This window comes from Anopheles ziemanni, chromosome 3, assembly GCF_943734765.1.
Source record: "Anopheles ziemanni chromosome 3, idAnoZiCoDA_A2_x.2, whole genome shotgun sequence".
NCBI lineage: Eukaryota > Metazoa > Arthropoda > Insecta > Diptera > Culicidae > Anopheles > Anopheles ziemanni.
The window spans coordinates 14,439,539-14,457,805 of record NC_080706.1 but is presented as its reverse complement, the minus strand read 5'-3'; the positions used below and the strand labels follow the sequence as shown (position 1 = coordinate 14,457,805).

At 48.8% G+C, this 18,267-nt stretch overlaps 2 protein-coding genes across 2 annotated transcripts; one reads left to right on the top strand and one right to left on the bottom strand.

Annotated features, from left to right (window-relative positions):
- Nucleotides 1–4: 4 nt before the first annotated feature.
- LOC131284170 (mucin-2-like) lies at nucleotides 5–8,305 on the top strand. Its single transcript, XM_058313025.1, has 11 exons — nucleotides 5–579; nucleotides 1,070–1,204; nucleotides 2,104–2,616; nucleotides 2,690–2,887; nucleotides 2,965–3,905; nucleotides 4,011–4,168; nucleotides 4,277–6,986; nucleotides 7,062–7,193; nucleotides 7,263–7,465; nucleotides 7,544–7,855; nucleotides 7,937–8,305. The coding sequence occupies exons 1-11, from the start codon at nucleotides 5–7 to the stop codon at nucleotides 8,303–8,305; spliced, it is 6,246 nt and encodes a 2,081-aa protein (XP_058169008.1).
- A 4,272-nt stretch (nucleotides 8,306–12,577) lies between these two features.
- Nucleotides 12,578–15,957, bottom strand: LOC131284169 (transcription factor E2f1). The gene is made up of 6 exons (XM_058313024.1): nucleotides 15,313–15,957; nucleotides 15,075–15,244; nucleotides 14,570–14,999; nucleotides 14,297–14,489; nucleotides 13,421–14,218; nucleotides 12,578–12,948 (listed from the first exon to the last, which is right to left on the bottom strand). The coding sequence occupies exons 1-6, from the start codon at nucleotides 15,955–15,957 to the stop codon at nucleotides 12,854–12,856; spliced, it is 2,331 nt and encodes a 776-aa protein (XP_058169007.1). The 3' UTR covers nucleotides 12,578–12,853.
- Nucleotides 15,958–18,267: the final 2,310 nt, after the last annotated feature.

Sequence of the window (18,267 nt, the reverse complement as noted above, 5' to 3'; positions counted from 1 at the left end):
CAACATGGACGAGTCCGGTTCGTCCAGCAACGACCACCATCAAGCCACGGCCAACGGTGGGAGCGACGGGTACGCGTACAAGAATGAAATATCCCTCTCGATCGGCGACGACGATCAAACCTCGCGTACGAACAGTACGGCCGTACCGACGCCCTCGCCCCGCCACGTCGAGGTCCCGATGCCGGCGGCGGCCAACGGCGATGAGCGCGAGACGACCAACGAGTACGCCGCGCTGAACCGTTCCTCGCCGGGCGGTAAATCGAACGGCCTGGACAACCCTGCCTTCGAGCTGGAGAAGGAGAAGCGACCACTCAGCTCGTTTGGACACGCGAACGAGAAGTCGCTCGGGGCGATGTCGACCAACGGGAAGACGCCGGGCGAGAAGCCGCTTGCCGAGGCGGTTAACCTGGAGCTGCTGAACATGTCGCTGAAACCGACAACCAACGGGTCGCATCAGAACGGTGGCACGAACGGTACCGCCAGCACGGCCCTGCCGGTCAAGAAGGATACCGAGGTAGACCTCGGCGATCCGTACGATGAGTACTTTGTGCCGGTCAACGAGCACCGGAAGTTCATGAGGTAAGGCCGGGATGGTTAGAAACTAACGGACGCTTCACATTTTTTACGCTTTACGTATCACCTCCCAAGTCCTCTGAAAGTCCTTTCGACCACTCCCTCCATCCCTAATCCACTCCATCCATCTCGATAGCTAAGCCTAATGCCATCCATTGCTCCGCAGTTCCAACTCATTCCAGCAATTCCGACTCCAAAGCGGCTAATCGAAACTAAAACTGGCATTTTCTTTCTCTCTTTCTTTGGATTTTTTTTCTTATTGTCGCATCTTTAATACCGAAAACCATGTCCTTTCGCCACCCACCCTTCCCTAACCACCGTGCACTGCTCCTGTGTGCCGTGTTTGTGTGCGTGTGAATGTGTGCATTCTCTTCCGCTCCGCTATTTGCACCCCGCGCGGACTTGTGTGTTGTGCCCAACTCTGAATTTGACCTGCACCCTCCTCCCCCCGGAAATCGTGGACTCACCCAACGTCTGGTGTTCGATATGTCGGTAGTGTCTCCTTCCAAAAGCCACGCCACGGTCACGCCGTGTACGGACGCCATGGGCGCGGTGTCGACTACACCGGACATTCGGTCAATGAGCCCGCCGCCGGAACGATGGACTATAAACAGTGGAGCAAAATCACGAGGTACCTGGCGCTAGAGCCCGCCCGAAATGCACGCCCTAAGCCGGCATTCGTTCCGTTAACCTGTCACCGTTCACCACCAACACCTACTTCCTTACTACCTCCCTACCGCTGTAGTCCACTGGGCTCCATATGGCAATGTGACTAGCTCTACGGTGATCTCCTTCCGCTTCACAGGGTGTCTGTCTTCCTTCCCTAGGCCTCCAGATACAACTTCCTTCGCCCGGACACAAAACCTACGGAAAGAATCGCTTTGTACTAAAGCAAAATTGAATGTGAATATATCCCGAAATCAGACGGAAAGGGTAAAGTCCCCTGGACTATCAAAATCTCAAAACAGGCTGTAACATACAATGCGAGGAGGGCAGACACATTTTGGCACTTGATTCTATGGACGATATACAAAAGCTCCCCTCTTCTTTCTGACACGACACAACCAGACACAAGGCTGCAGCTTTACTCCGAAACAAACCCACAAACCAGACCTTTACTTCCTGCGCAACTAAATAACTCCCCTCTAAACCTCCCGTCACCCCATTCGGAAAAGGTGAATCTTAAGTCCATAACGAAGCCATTCTAACATCGGATGGTGCGGGTGATCTTGGAGCTTTTAACTGTTTTGCACCCATATTTAGCTCATGCCATTCGTTGGGGAGGGTACATGGCCACACCAGGATGGTGATTTGTTAACGGTTCCTTGTTGTAACCCCATTGTACATTGTTCACAAGGTCGCGTGGTTTCACGAAGAGGCAGAACTACCATCAACGATCCTAATTTGCTTATAATGTACTTCACGCATTCCACATGGGAATGATGTATATATAACAATGTACAGTAACGGCTACATCAGGTAGAATATTGTACGGGATATTTACTCACCTTCAACGCCTATCCTTCGCAGGGGTGAAAAGCTGTACGTCACGAAAGATAAGCGAGAAAAGAAGCGGAAAAACTGGCCGTTCTGGTTGCTAGGACTAGCGGTGCTGCTGGCGGTGATTATCGTCGCAATCTTGGCCGGTTCCGGTGTGATCTTTAACGACGGTCCGACACCTGTCGAGTCGCGCAAGTTTGGTGAAACGGTAGTGTCAGCCGGCGTGTTTGGCGGTAAATCTAGGCCAGGCAATGCGAGCACGACTTCGACGACTAGCACTAGCACGGACTATCCGACGACGCCGTCTCCACCGAGTTCAACCGTGCCACCGGTTCCGCCGTCTACGGAGGAGATAACCGTCTACGTGCCTAACACGCTCGAGGGACAAATTACACTGACCAATGCTGAATTCCTGGACGATTACCGCAACCCGAACAGTTCGGCCTACAAATCGTTGGCCATGGAGCTGGAGGAGGAGATCAAGGATACACTTAGCACTCCCGATGCACGCGGGCCGATCTACGTTAAGATTTTGAACATGAAGTAAGTAACCGTTGCTTTGACAGATCCAACAGGTTGTTGAAATACTAACCCCAATTAACCTTGTTCGGTACAGGCCAGGTTCAGTGGTTGTCGACTATCGCGTCAGCTGGGAGGCGAATACGATGGAAATGTCCGAGGACACAATGAAGCACCGGTTGAGCAACTATCTGCAGCAGAACGGAAACTACCTATCCCAGTACATTGTGCCGTCGAATACGATTCGCGTGGCACGACTGCCGGATCTTTGCATGATGAGAAATTCTGGAAAGAAGTAAGTGTTTTTTGAGACAATGATAATAAGTCCAATTTCTAATACAATCAATACTTTACGTTTGGCACTTTGTTTAGCTGTGAATATGGTTGTACATTCGATGCCAAGATTGGCGATTTTATGTGCACTTGTCCACGAGGAATGCTGCTCAATGATGAGGATGGCCGTACCTGCTACAGCCCGGTACCTGCAATCAATGGAGATGAACCAGCAGATGAAGAACCAAAGAGCGAACCAGAACCGGAACCAGCTAGTGAACCGGAGGCCGAACCAAAGGCTGAGCCTGAACCTGCTAGTGAACCGGAGGCTGAGCCGAAGGCCGAACCTGAACCAGCTAGTGAACCGGAGGCCGAACCAAAGGCTGAGCCTGAACCTGCTAGTGAACCAGAGGCCGAGCCGAAGGCCGAACCTGAACCAGCTAGTGAACCGGAAGCTGAGCCGAAGGCCGAACCTGAACCAGCTAGTGAACCGGAGGCCGAACCAAAGGCTGAACCTGAACCTGCTAGTGAACCGGAGGCCGAACCAAAGGCGGAACCTGAACCAGGCAGCGAGCCCGAACCAGCTAGCGAGCCGGAGCCTTCTAGTGAGCCAGAGCCTTCTAGTGAACCAGAGCCTTCTAGTGAACCAGAACCTTCTAGTGAACCAGAACCTGCTAGTGAACCAGAACCTGCTAGTGAGCCTGAGCCTGCCAGTGAACCGGAACCTGCTAGCGAACCAGCTGCAGAACCTACAAGCGAAGCAACTCCGGAGCCCGTCAGTAAGCCGGAACCCTCTGGAAAACTAGTCACAGAAACTACTAGTGAACCTGAGCCTTCTAGTGAACCTGAGCCAACTAGTGAACCAGAGCCTTCAAGTAAATTGAACTCAGAGCCGACCGCTGAACCAGAGCCAACCAGCGAACCTGAGCCTGCGAGTGAACCACAGGCTGAACCGAAGGCCGAACCGGAGCCCTCCAGCGAACCGGAACCTGCAAGCGAACCAGCACCTACGAGCGAGCCTGAACCCACCAGCGAACCAAGTGCCGAGCCTGCGAGCGAACCTGAACCGTCGAACAAATCAGCGACCTCGTCTACTAGCGATCATTCGGCCAAGTTGATTGTAGTATCATCTACTCCAGAACCAGAGCCTACCTCAGAGCCTCAGCCGGAACCGTCCGCTGAACCTGAACCAGCTGCTGAGCCAAAGGCAGAACCAGAGCCCTCTGCAGATTCTGATTCATTGTCTACATCGACGGAAGGCAAGATGGAACTCTCAAGCACGACTGGAAACTCTCAGCTGAAGGTTGTATCCGGAACATCGACGCAGACTGTTGAAACTCCAACACCGGAACCGGAATCATCGACAGTGGATGTAAAATCTTCTCAGTTTGAAAACTTGCAATCCATGAAGAGTACCACGGAACGAGAAACAACCGTTCAAACCACCCCACTTCTGAGTCATTCTTCTACTACGGATGATTCGCAACTGCCGGACTTTATGTTCCTAGACCAGGACTCCATGCTGAAGCACTCCAGTACTACGGAAAACTCAGTCCCAAAGGTCGTATCAGTGACGGAGCAACAGGTGGTCAGTGACACTCCCGCTCCAGTAACGGAAACGATTGTTGACGATACCCCTATGCCGTCGACCTCGAGTTTCTTCGTACCACCGAAACCGACAAACGCGCCTGACTCAAAGCCGACATCGACCGATGCCTTCCAGGGACGCGCCCTACCGTCGAACATAACGGCTGAACCAGGAAGTGAGCTGTACGCAACATCTAGCCCGATCTCGTTGGAGCAATGGCGTTCTTCGACCAGCTTTGCCACATCAACAGAATCGCTGGCAAGGGAGCAAGGATCGGACGAGACAAATCCTTTCCTTCCGTCGATTGAATCATCCAGCGCCCGTAACAACGGCGCGTCATACGCCGTCACGGAAACTGTCGTTGAGGCAGAAACGGTTGCGCCCATTCTGGCGGGACACAACGAGTCTCCCTTCCTACCGGACGCGGAGAACAATGCCAGCCTGGTGAATATCCTACACTTGGGACTCGATCGTCACGAGGGTGATTTCGAGGCACAGAGCCCCGGGTTCATGGATGTCCAACCGCTAGGAAAAGACAGCGATCGGAACGAGTACAAGAAACAGTTGAACACGCACGTCACGGAGACGATCTACATCACAACGACCATTCGTGCCCCAGTACCGGTGGTGACGGAGTCACTGGAGGAACTCCTCTCGGTGGCCAGTTCGAGAAACATCGTCGAACAAACGACAAACAGTGGCGAGGACTTCATCACGAGCACGGAACGAGAAAGCATCCTAGGTGAACCGACAACTGTCATGGATAAAGTTTCATCGGTGAAGGAAGAGGTTGCGTTCGACGATAACGCTTCAACGGCTACAAGTACAACAACAACAGCGACAACGTCTTCGACGAGGGCGGAAGTAGTTCCGGAAACTACGAGTTCTACGACTGCAAAGACGGCTGAAAATACTACTTCAACTCTTGCGGCAAAGGAGGGCGATGTTGATAGAAGCACCGAACCCATTCCAATAACCACAATCAGCGTAAGTGAGATGGTCACCACAACTACGGAAAGTGAAGAGGAGAAAACGACTTTGAAGCTGGACACAACGGAAGCGTTACGAACTGTGGCTGAATCTACCACAGGAAGTAGCTTTACGAGTACCAGTACTAGTTCTAGTACAACGACTAGCAATGGTACGAGTACGAGTTCAAGTACAAGTACCTCGTCCTCAACCTCCACAACAACCAGCACTACTGCATTGCCTCCAGTGGTAACGGAAAGTCTGGAACGCATTACCGCCATCGAAAAGGATCTCCTAAAAGAGAACGATCTGATAGACGACAGCGATAACATTCTGGACAATGAACTCCGAGTTATACCATTGGAACGTCGGAAGGAGCCGGGTCCAACGAGCACAACCACATCGCCAACGGCAACACTGGCAGAAGGATCCACTACCGAAGCGAACAGTGCCGCCGCCAGCAGCAGTCTCATCCCAACCACGACGACCGGTCATTTTTTAGACGAAACGACGTTTCATTTGATTAGATCAGAGCGATCGAATGGAACGTCGTTAATCGGAAGCCGCTTTTCTGATGTGAACGAAGGCCAGGCGCCGGCCAGCGTGGCGCCAACAACGGAACGGACGGAGGAGAGTAAGGACAGGCTGGAGACGCTGGTGCTGGAGCGGGCGGCCGCGGCCTCTATGTTCACCAAGTGTGCCGTCGGTCAGTTCGAGTGTATCAACGGTACGTCGATCAAGGACGGTAGCTCGTGCATTCAGAAGTCGGAACAATGTGACTCCGTGTCGCACTGTTCGGATAACTCCGACGAGCAGGACTGCGAACGGCTTGGTTGTCCGGGTCACTTCCAGTGTCGCGATGGCGTGTGCCTAGCGCGGCTGCACGTTTGCGATGGCATTGCCCACTGTCACGATGGTTCGGACGAGCAGAATTGTGGTGAGTGGCAGTGTAACTTCGATGAGATCTCGTGCAATCCGGCCACCGGCAACGGACCGTGTCTGCCGGCGCTATGGAAGTGTGACGGGTTGGAGCAGTGTGCGAACGGGTTCGACGAGAGCAACTGCCCGGACACCTGTACGAACGACGAATACTTCTGTGCCGGCCAGCGGAAGTGCATCCCGGAGGCATGGCGCTGCGATGGTGCGATCGATTGTAGCGACGGTGAGGACGAACGGTTGTGCGATTGTCCGCTCGATAGCTTCAAGTGCAACACCGGGGGCTGTGTTTCCGGTGCGTTCGTCTGCGACGGACATCCACAGTGTCCGGATCAGTCGGACGAGTGGAACTGCTACCAGCTCGATACGGAGGGTGGAACGCTAAGGGTGAAGCGTAATTCCTCGGAACCACTCGCCGTCTGCGGAGACGGATGGAACGGCAAGCTGGCGGATCTGGTTTGTGCCGAACTGGGCTATGCGGGCGCACGGAAGATTCTTTTCACGCGGGTTGCCAACACGACCCTGGTGGACAGCATGTACCGTGCTACGGAGAAAGATCGGCTCGAGTTTGAACCGATCCATTCGATGGAATGCAATCGTGGGTTGGAAATGTTCTGCGAAGAATATAGTAAGTGTTTGCGAATAACCCCTCATCAAGCCAATGCGAATATGAGTAAACGATTTCCCTTTCGCCATCATACAGGTTGCCGAAAAGATAGTGTTAACCCCTTCGGTGTGCGAATTAGCGGTGGAACTCCTTCAGAACCTAACCAGCTGCCGGCCTTGGCATTGGCATTCAGCAATAACGCTGCAATCAAGTGTACGGCCAACATAGGTAAGCATACTTCAGGTGCATCGTAAAATACCTCTCTTCCTAACCTTCCTTCGTTATGTTGTTTCATAGTTTCTCCCCGGTGGGCACTGGCCAGCTACACCTGCATCATGGGCAAGACCGAGTTTGTCAACAATCGTAACAACGGTGACATGACGTGGAAGCTGTTTGCCGGCAAGGAACAATTCAATTCGTCACTAGAAGAGAATGCCTTCCGGAGTGCGGATGCATCCTACCAGATTGTGGACATTAAGCGGGTGGTGCCGTATCCTCAGGTAAGGGTCCATCATAATGGCGATATCCGCAAGCAAGGGTCCCTAGGCTAACATTCGATACCACCGATTTTTTCCTAGTCGAAATACAAACAATTTATGTACACCGGTGATGTGGCCCTGCTGGAGTTATCCAGTCCACTGAAGCTGAACAAAGCGGTGGGCAGCGTTTGTATGGCGGAGGCGGCCAGTATCAGCTCCGAGCAGCGGTGTGTCACGGCCGGCTGGGGCTCGGATCTTGAGAATACCGCCACCGCGACACAGTATCTGAAGGTTCTACCCGTACCGACGGTACCGACCGAGCGGTGCAACTCCTCGATGCACTATAACGGTGCCCTGCCTCAGGATGCCATCTGTGCCGGTTATCTTAACAGCAACCAAACGACATGCTACGTAAGTAAATCCTCGTATCGAAATTAGCGATGGACAGCGAAGTTGCTAAATCCTGTGACTTTTCTTCTTAACTCAACACAGAACGACGAAGGTGCTCCGCTGATGTGCTTCAACGTCGATTCCGACCAGTGGCAGCTGGAGGGTATTCTCAGTTACCATGGCAACTGTGGCAAGCGGCCACATCCGGCCATCTACAATTCAATTACCTCAAACATATCCACCTGGATTCGCCGCACCGTCGGCAATGGTCTGATGTTTGAACAGGCCGCCATCACCGTATCGCCGCTGTCGGGCGACGAATCGACCACGACGGCAACACTGTTCGCCTCCTCCTCATCATCTTCTTCTTTCACGGTGGAAAACAGTTCTTCTACCACCACCGTGACACCCGATGTATCGAACAGCAGCACTACAATGGCACCGACGGCGTCCTCGGTAGTAGTTCGGTAATCGGGATGCAATGCGCACTCCGGACCAGCTCGAAACACATGAGCATACTTTTGTAAATAATAGCTACCAGTTAGGATGGGGTCACTAGAACCTGCGGGATACGGGGGGAAATGGAGGGAGAGAACGTATAATTAATTTTTGAAAACATTTTCGACATGATCCTTTCACAACGTGTAGAACACCGACAGTGTGTAACACGCCAGGATTAAAGCTTTCCATCTGGAACCGGTTTCGGTTGCCTAACACGGAAAAAAGGATGAAAGGAAAATGAACAAAAAAGCTACGAAAAATGCATGTAACGCACAGAACACGTATGGAAGGAGGAGTAGTAGGAAAACCTAGTCACAAAAGTCGAATACTTTGTGCCAATAATGAGAACGCTGCGTTTGAACCGGATGTACCAGGTGGAAAGGGACCAGCCCGGCAACAAGCGGGAAGGCATTGTACAGTGAAAAATAATTCCTCTTTTTTAGTGTTTGGAAGGTAAAATTGAACGAATCTTACCGGCGGGTCCATTTAACAGCAGCGGAAACAGTGGCTGGAATTCGAGAAAGAGACAGAGAGAGAGAGAAGCAAAAATCGTCAACGATAATGGAAAATGCACGTTTTCAAAGAGCAAGTAAACGTTTTCCAGTTCTCAAGTATGTCTGTAAAACTCGCCTGTGACAGTGTCAGAGGGAAGCGATATTTCTGTTTTTGTAAGCGGAATTGATAGGACAGTAAAAATAGCACAACCGAACCAACCGAGATGTGAATTAAAATTAAACAAATCATACAAGCGCTCGTGGCGCAAGCAATGGCGTCTCACATATTCTTCCCAACCGATGCGTGCGTGTGGAAGATGGAAGAATTATTTCTCATTAGAATACTCGATGATAACGACCGAATGAAGACACAAGGAAGCTCGGAAAGTGGCCACGTGTCAGTAGCTTCACACCGGTACCGCATATAAAAAGGGCAGTGGAAATGATAGCACACTATTTTTTTAAATTCCCATTTACACATCTACCCAGCAACAGCCTGCGCTGAGGCAAGATGGTTTTGTTTCGAAATATCGCGATGAAAACGGTTATCAAACAAGCAACGTAGAAATTGTATCGTGCAGTTTTTTTCGTATATGTAAAGCAATAAACGATTTACTTCTAGTTTAAAATTACTGATAAGAAAACCGGCTTTTCACTGACCAACGATGTGACACAACTAACAAGACTGGATTATTTCGGACATCTCCCCACAAGTTTCCGCACTAATCGGAATTGAAACGACCATTCGATTTTTAGATAACCTTTTGTCACAAATATATTTGTGTGTGTGGGCAATCGATGAAAATACAAATTTTCTCATTTTTTTATTTTTTCTCTTTCCGTTTTGCATTGCCATTCATTTATAATTGTTATGCTACCGCATTTCGAAGCGCATTTCTACAGCTGAAAACACCTTCCGGAGGAGGAGGGCGCACATGCGAAAAATCATCTTTTTCTACCATCTTTTGGATGTGTGGTTTGCTTTCTCTCGGTTTACTATTTAAACTTTTCACTTCTTAATTCTCACTCGCGGTTTGCATTAAAAAAAAAACGCCACTTTTCATTGGTTTTACCTTGACGATCAAGGAAAACTAAATTAAAGGTTCGTTAAGTTTCCTGCCAACGAAACATGCGAATGCGCGCATCCGGAAATTTGTTCCATATTCTGCTAGCCCTCCTCCTCCTCGTTCCTTCCACTGTGATGATGGTGATGATGGTGGTGGAGGTGGTGGTGGTGGTTCGTGGGTAGCTTTGCTTCATATTTTACTACTAAGGAAAGTTTTATCAACTTTCTATGTGTTTGCCCCTTATGCTCGCTCACTTCGTCCTTTTTGCGTTCTTCTCATTCTCTTCCACTCGCTCGCTCGTTGATTCTTTTCTTTTATCTGTCTAACACATAAAATTATACTAGTGAATTAAAATATGAAATTATTAAGTTCGATTCGCTTTTTACGAAACTCAGCACACTGCGATTTATCTGTGGGATCTGTTTGCGAGTTTCCCTTCCTTAGCAACGAGGCGAAGGGAAAGAATTTCAACCGATTGTGAATGACAGGGAAAAGGAACTCAACTTCTTCCACGATACGCCAGCCATTGCCTCCCATTTCCTATCATTGGTGCGTTCTTCCATTGTAATTCTTTTTGTGTGTTAAATTCATTTCAATACCATTGTACCGTTTCTCGGATGGTGGATGTTCAACTGTTTGTTCCATTTTTCGGTTGCTCCGTCGTTAACACCCTGCAGGAATTCGTCGAACCCTTCAGGAATTAATTCTAACTCTACCAATGTTTCAAAACACCGACGCGTAGGCGGCGTAAAGCATCAAGAACAGTCGACGTAAAAACCAAACAAGCACGTATCGTAAATTGGCAACGGAGTCATATAAGAAGCGTATTTGATTACTGTGGCTAATTTATCCTCACTTTCCAAGGAGACGGATCCAACCGCGAATCTGCATCATACACAATCACACATGCACATTCAAAAAAAAACATTCACGCCACCATACACGCACACACACGCACGCAAACACTCTACTGCTCACGATTCATGTTGTTAAGATTCTGGTGCTTGCTTACTTTCAACATTTGATAGTTACACGCGTAGGTTCTCCATCATCTTGTCCAGATGTAATCCGCAATCGTAGCAAGCTTCGTAGCCAGGATTTGCAGTACTAAACGAAATGCGCGGAAAACTTATGTATTGTGTCAGATTTTCACTCCATACCAAATTGCGCTCGTTAGGATTTACATCTTACACCAATATGTTTTTGTCTATTGTTTGTGTCCCAGGATTATTGATTTGTTATACCCTACGGTAGAGGTTGCTTTCCCTTTCGCGTGAGCGTTTTTCTTTTTTGTTTCTATGAATGTCTGGGATGTATCCTTCGTCTCCTCCAGCCTTACGATCTAATGTTTAAAATAATCTTACATATTTGTCTGTTTGTATTCTCTTTCTCCGCTACTGCTTTTCTCTTTTTTTTTCTCCAGAGTGTTTCTGTGCCCTGTTACTATTTTTGTCTAGTTTTATGTTACAGAAGAAACTGTCGGAGGTTCAGTGTGTGCTTTTTTCTCGCGATTTGTTGAATGTGCTGAGCCAGTCTCGTCACAAATTAGTTTGTAGTTTTTTTCTCCAAATTAGTTTGTCCTGCAAGAGGTTAGGCGCTCGAAAGAGCACGCTTGTTGTGTTGCTACTATTTGTTAATATCTTAGCTAGTCGACACATTTTCTAACCCTTTCCGGGTGGCCCTGAAGAGAAACAAAACTAAAAGAACTTGTGTTTTTTTCCTTCCTCTAGTCCGACGTCGGTTCCGCTTTTAATAGCATCCGGAACAGTTTATTTGAAATAATTTACAAACCTTAACTATATGTACATGGTACCGTGTATAAAAGTAACTATTAAATGTGAATGACGAATATAAAAGTCTTTCCCCCTTTTTTGGATGCACATTTGTACCGTGCGATATCCCGGGTTGTTCCCCACTGTTACGCTCCGCGTAAAGAGTTTCTACCTCGCTGAACCATCCTCTCGATAAGGGGGGTTTTGTTTTTCTTTTCCCTCCTTTTGCCCTGATTTTATTCCTTTCCTATGGCGAGAGGGAATCTTCCAACCATTAACAAAAACCAAGAGTGTTCAGGATAAACTTTCGCTTTCGCGACCTACTCCGTGTGTCCGTGCGACCCTTAGACATCTAATATTACACAACTCTCAGTTCTGCGGGAGAAGAGGGGAAACTGGGGATGCAAAATAAAAAACCGACAATCGGAAACAAATAATTCAACAAAAGAAAATACTTATCAAAAGAAATAACCTGATCTCTAGAAGAAAGAAAAAAATGCTAAACAGAAAACAAACCATCTAACAAAATTGTGTAACAAAATAAAGGGTTCGAAGCGTGGGAGGGTCGGGAATCTAAAAACCTATTCTGTCCTATCCGCTCCCATCCGTCGATTATTTAAACCATCCTCGTGGAGCTGTTGTTACTTTTGTGGGCGCCCTTCTGTTGAACGTCTTTCTTCGAAAACCGCCAATGATTTGTGTACGAAAAAGGACCGACCCGACAAGTCGCCTGGTGGTAAGCGCAGTGGACGTAGAACGAGGGGGGAAAGATGCCACGGATTGGTGTATAAGCACAGCACAATTGCCGTACCGGAGAGACCGTCGTGCTAATCAAACGAGAAACTCTCTTTGCTTAATTTTCTAGTGTGTCCTTACCTTGCACTAACAAAACGGATCAACTACCGACCGTCGTGTGTTGCTGTTGTTGAATTGTATGCCTCACTGCCCTTCTTCCCGCTACTACCTTTTTCGCTTTGTATCATTCCTATCACTATCGCACGGCATGATAATGACACGTGGCTGCTCGTTGTCGAAAACGCCGCGTGTCGTGTTTGTAGATTTCATGATGATGTGGATGATGTTGATGGTGAGGTGTAGGATAAGAAAAACGACATACGGGGGATATTTGTACAGGACGCGACGCACAACAACAGCCGATAGTTACGGCAATCGACTGCGGCTTCATCAGTTAAAGTCGAACAGATCGAAGACACCCTCCGATTCGTTCATCGACAGGTTGTAGTCGGCAGTCGGTTCCAACGGTAGGAAAATATCCAGATCTAAAAAACAATCAAAACAGAAATTATTTGAAATGCGCTCTTCAAAAACGCAACTTTTAAATAAAAAGCAAAATATAGCAAACTTTGTGGTATGTTAAAATTTCCATTCTTTTCGATATTTTTTTGCTGGCAGGAAAGTATCAAACACCGGAGCTGAATCTCATGGTGCTACACGATGCTCCGATATAATGTAACTGCAGACCCATGAGAGTTCAGTTCCGGTATAGATCAATATCACACGATGTAATTGAATGCACACCAGAACCACCTAGCTACGCACCACACTAACATCCTTTATCCTATCGCGTCGTTTAAGGCAAACCATCGAGCAAGAACTCAGACTGTGATGTGAAATATAAAAACCACACAAATCACAGCACCGAGTTCCTGCTGGATATAGTATGCATGGAGATTCATGGCCCAAAACAGCAAAGCAATTCCCCCCACAAGTAGCCCCACTTTAGGAACTTACCGTGCATTGAGTCAAAGTCCGGAATTCCGTACCGCTGAAGATTCTCCGGGGACGACTTGGCACTCGGTGTCTTGAGCGCGGACAGACCACTGATGGGGAAATCGAACTGGAACAGGTTCGGACTCAGCTTGCTATCCGACAGGGACGCGTTCACGTTCGTGATCTCCTCCGGCATCAGCTTGCCGCCGCCGTTGATATTGTTGTTGTGATTAACCCCCACGCTGCCGTTGCCCATCACGCCACTACCACCGGCACCACCACCGGACGATACACCCTGACCCAGCATCGCATTACCGCTGCTGCCGACAAACGTTCCCATGGTCGTGGTGTGCATGGCGCTTCTACCGTTACTATTACTACTATTATCAGGCACATGTTCGGATTTAACTCTCTCGCCAGACGCCACCATCGCACCATTGACCATCGTCGTCGTCGTCGTCGTCGTTGGTTTTTGACTAGCATTGAAATGCATCCCGCCGCCGGCATGAACCGTACGCCTTGGGTTCGAGTAGCAACCCTCAGCTTCGGTTTGTTCGTCATCGTCGTCGTCTTCGTCATCGTCATCTTCCTCGCCGTCGTTGCGGTGGCTCTTGTCCCCATTGAGCAGCGAGTCGTACCGTTCGGTGTGTACCACAACCTTCTGCCCATCGGTTGGTGCGGCCGATCCGAACAGCGTCGCCATTACCGAATGTATACCCGTCGATTCCTCTTGATCCGTTTTTTCATCGCAATCTTCATCGTACAAAGCGTGGTTGAGGTTACGTTGGGCTGCGTAAGGAGACGATCGCTTCGACGCTCCTCCTAAAGTGAGAGCGAATAAAGAACAAATGATCAACTTGTATCAGGGAGAAGGCAAGCAAGCGATTTACTACTCACGATTCGGGCTGGACGTTTTATCTGCGCGCTGGAATGGCGACAGGATGGGTTCGAAATTCTCCAACAACGGATCACCGGCAATCACCGCCGGACTGTTGACAGTTCCGACCGGCTCCGTCGGACAGATGAAGACATCAATTTCACCCTTTTCCGACTTGAGTAAGATTTCCTGTGGCGTTTTCACATCCGGCCACTGCAACAATACAAACGGAAAAGAACCAAACCCTTTAAAACACGCGCGAATGGATAAACCCTTCCCAGCACACCACTCACCATTAGTTTAGCCTCTGGTGGTGCCTTGATCACGACGATCGTCTGTTCGCGGAACATTTCCATCGAGTTCAGATCCTGGCAGGTAAAGTAGCCGTGCTTGGTGCGCAGCATGTCATCGTTCGTGGCCGTCCGCAGCTCTACAATCATCTCATCGAGCAGGTTCTCTTTCTGCTGCAGCCGATAGCGTTCACGCTGTATCCGCGCGTTCCGGTCGATATTGCACAACGAATTGCCGCACTTCCACTGGATGTTGTTCTTCGACTTCTTCTCCAGCATCCCGATGCCCTCGAGCACGTTGGTAATGTCGTAGATGCGCCGCTTTTGCACCTTCAACCGCGTGGACGCAATATTAAGATCGACCACGCCGTCCGGCGATGCATTTAACAAATCGATGAACTTTTTCGTCAACAGCCCGAGCGACGTATCGTACCTGGTAGAGTAGAAAAGAAGCAGTTATAATGTTGTAGTCACATGGATACCCTCCCTAAGGGATATCAATTCTCACCTAGTTCGATCCGAGTAACGCTTTTTGGATGACGAGGACGATATCGAGGACGTCGGGGTCGAACAGGTAGAGTGTGGTGTCGTCTTGATGCTGCCAGTGCCATTGCTACTTTTGGCAATTTTGGCCGGTGTGGGAGATATGCTCGACGGTTGTGAAGATCGTTTGATGGCCTGCGGAAAGGAGTTGTTAGCTAGAACGGTATCTCGCGCCCCATGTCTCGCAAGGATGGATGTCTTACCCTGAAAAAGTTTGTTATCGGAGGATCGACAGCTGCCTGCCTACTAGTAGGCTGTTGCTGTTGGTGATGCTGCTGCTGTTGCTTTCCGTTGCTCCGTGAAGGCGTCGAAGACGACGACGACGATGGCATAGTGGTCGTAGTAGGCGTATTGTGGTGATGGCTACCTCTTCCATTGATGTAATTGATTCTACTGCTACCGGTGCTAGTACTACTACTGCTGGTACTACTGCTGCCGCTACTTCCGTTGTATTGTTGATGGCCACCTCGCTCCTGCGCGGACAACAGCTGCTGATGTCTAGCGCTCGACTGCTGCTGCGATGCAGCATTCTGCTGTGAACCGACGGAAAATGAGGAGGTTACTCCGCACCCGTACCCATGATCTAGCAGGTGCGAGCTGACCTGCAGATCCGGTTTCACTTCCTCGTAGTCCTCGTTCGATACGTCACTGCCGTTGCTGACCACTGACGCCTTCCGGCTGCTGTAGACGGGCCCCCCACTACCACCGGCTCTTCGACCCCCGCTGAGTGGGCCATCACTGGCACTCCCAGTACCCCTGCCATTGAGGTACTCCACTTTTATGTTCTGCCTGCCACCAGCAGCAGTAGCAGTTTTTCCACCCGTCGCATGGCCCTGCTTTGCGTACATTATGTCGCACACACAGACCCGTCACTAACAGTTTTCACAAATAGAACAACCACGCTAACGAAACTCGACGTCGCTGGCGAATGTCATACGTGCAACAATGGCTACCACCACTGAGTCCAGTAAAGCATATCACCGAAGATTTATCCGCGGGAGGTAAGGTAAACTTTTGAAGAAATGGAAACGTTTCTGACGGACGGGCGAACTTTTCTTCTCACGTAATGTCCTAGGGATGGCAACTTATCGTATGCATATTTTTCCCTATAAACCTTTTTTTGTTATAAAGTGTTTGTATCCAATTTCCTTGCCCCTCAAACCTCAAAGGCAACCGGTTACTTCTAGAATTACGGTTTTCGACGGAATCGCATGTCTGCAAAGATAATGAGTTGAAAAAATGGAAAAATTAATAGTGAAACACAAAAAGCAGGTTTTTACTCAATAATTTTAATACTAAAATATAATGGTATGCTTTCACTAAAAAGAAATTCATAAACCCTATCTAAATGATAGTTGAACAGACAATATTCTTGATATAGTCAAGCATCGGTTGACCACACTGGTGATGCCAACCAAACAATTTGATTCTTCTTCAGCACATAAACAACCTTGACCGGCCGTCATTTAAATGCAACTGCGCACTTTATTATGCTCTTCTTCACCAGTGCGCGCACCGCGATGAACACACCCGGTACAATCGTACCAGTGAGGAACGAAGTGAAACTAAATCGACAACAGGGTGAAATACAGAAATTTACTCGTGACCTAAAAAAACAAAACCAGCAAACCTTACAAACTCAACGGTTTGCTATAAAAACCCAAAACTCTATGCTATGATTCCGCCGCCCAAGAGCGCCACACATATTTGCACTCACTTTTGCAAAGCGAACGCAAATGAAGGAGGGTGTACGACTAACTGTATGAGAACAAGGTGCCATTACCATTTCTGATTTGCTGCTTAAAGAATGTAGCGTACTGCCTAAATCATCGATTTCTTTTTTTAGTTTATTTTCGGCCCTTTAAACCCAAGCTTCGTCTCCTTCTTCTGACGGCTGTTCTTGTTTTATGTACGTTCATCGAACTGCGAATGACACGAACATCTGCGCATACTTCTTTTTTGTTTTTCAACCATATTCATGGACATTTAAATTCATTGTGAAAACAACTAACGGCACTGAGTGAAATCGAATTACACTAAACTAGCGAAAGTTAAAACAACTGAGGATGGTCAAGGAAAAGTCAACACGATGAATTATTTCGACTTCGACACGATGTTATGTTTAGTTCTTTCCTTGTAAGTGATAACCCAAAAATGAAGATGGAATGATTCTCAAAGCAATGGGAACACATTAGATTATGTATCCTCTGATTCTCGGTTTAAAGTTACTCAACCAGCGCGCTGCTTAAAAGCCGGCTAATGATGGCTGCGATCCCGCAAGAGTGGAGGACTAGGGAGCGGAAACGGAAAAATAAACCAGACTGCTTTGACGAGCGAAGAGGCAGCAACGTCCACTCAAGATACACGTACTCTGCGAACCGCGCAAAACAATTGTGGAGAAAAGGTTTTCGATCGAAGCAAACAGCGCCCGGTACTAAAACATCACCACCATCACCACTTACGACGACGACCACGACGGCCGAGCAGAGCAAGCGCTCGCTACGATGGAACGAAAGAAACCGTGCATAGCTTTTTAACGGTGCCTTTGTGATGGTGTGTTTGTTCAATGGCCGGCTCGCGCGCGCTTTTTCCACCGCCCGAAGCGTCACTTTTCTCCAGCATCGCGCGAACTTGCTGCTTCTGCTGCTGCTGACTGGGATTCAAGGCGCGCGCGCTGCTCCAACCCGGTGCTGCTCCACCGGCGACCAGCAGAACCGGGTCTGCTGAGAAAAGGGCAGCACTCGCTCGATGTATCGACGGAGAGAAAAGTGTTCTCCGGGAAACGGTTGGGCTTTTTCTTTGCTTTTTGCGTCTGCCAGCATGGGAAGTACTCTCGCAATAGTTCTCCTTCGGTGTCTTTCATTGTACCGCTAAACCAACCCTCTTTCTATGCTTGGCTCTTTACTTGCGTCTCGCGCCTGCTTTATGGCAAGACGGTCGGTTTCAGGATGACGTTTCAAAAAGCTCCCCCCATCACCTTCACAGTGTGGATCCTTTCACTATCACTCCGCTGTTTTTCATCTCTACTTCGATGACAGAAGGTAGCCGGTAGTCATCGCGAATAATGCTCTATCGTCATTAAGGTATGGATACCACGATAAACGACTAGGACGATCACCTCACCTCGGCTGGATAATAATACGGAGGTAACATTAAAC

Bases quoted from the DNA above. Each gene is read 5' to 3' on its own strand.
- LOC131284170 (XM_058313025.1), top strand. From the start codon at position 5: ATGGACGAGTCCGGTTCGTCCAGCAACGACCACCATCAAGCCACGGCC. The intron at 3,906-4,010 runs GTGCCGAGCCTG...CTCCAGAACCAG, and splicing joins TGAACCCACCAGCGAACCAA to AGCCTACCTCAGAGCCTCAG. The intron at 7,856-7,936 runs GTAAGTAAATCC...AACTCAACACAG, and splicing joins GCAACCAAACGACATGCTAC to AACGACGAAGGTGCTCCGCT.
- LOC131284169 (XM_058313024.1), bottom strand. From the start codon at position 15,957: ATGTACGCAAAGCAGGGCCATGCGACGGGTGGAAAAACTGCTACTGCT. The intron at 15,000-15,074 runs GTGAGAATTGAT...CTACTCTACCAG, and splicing joins CGTTACTCGGATCGAACTAG to GTACGATACGTCGCTCGGGC. The intron at 14,219-14,296 runs GTGAGTAGTAAA...TCACTTTAGGAG, and splicing joins TAAAACGTCCAGCCCGAATC to GAGCGTCGAAGCGATCGTCT.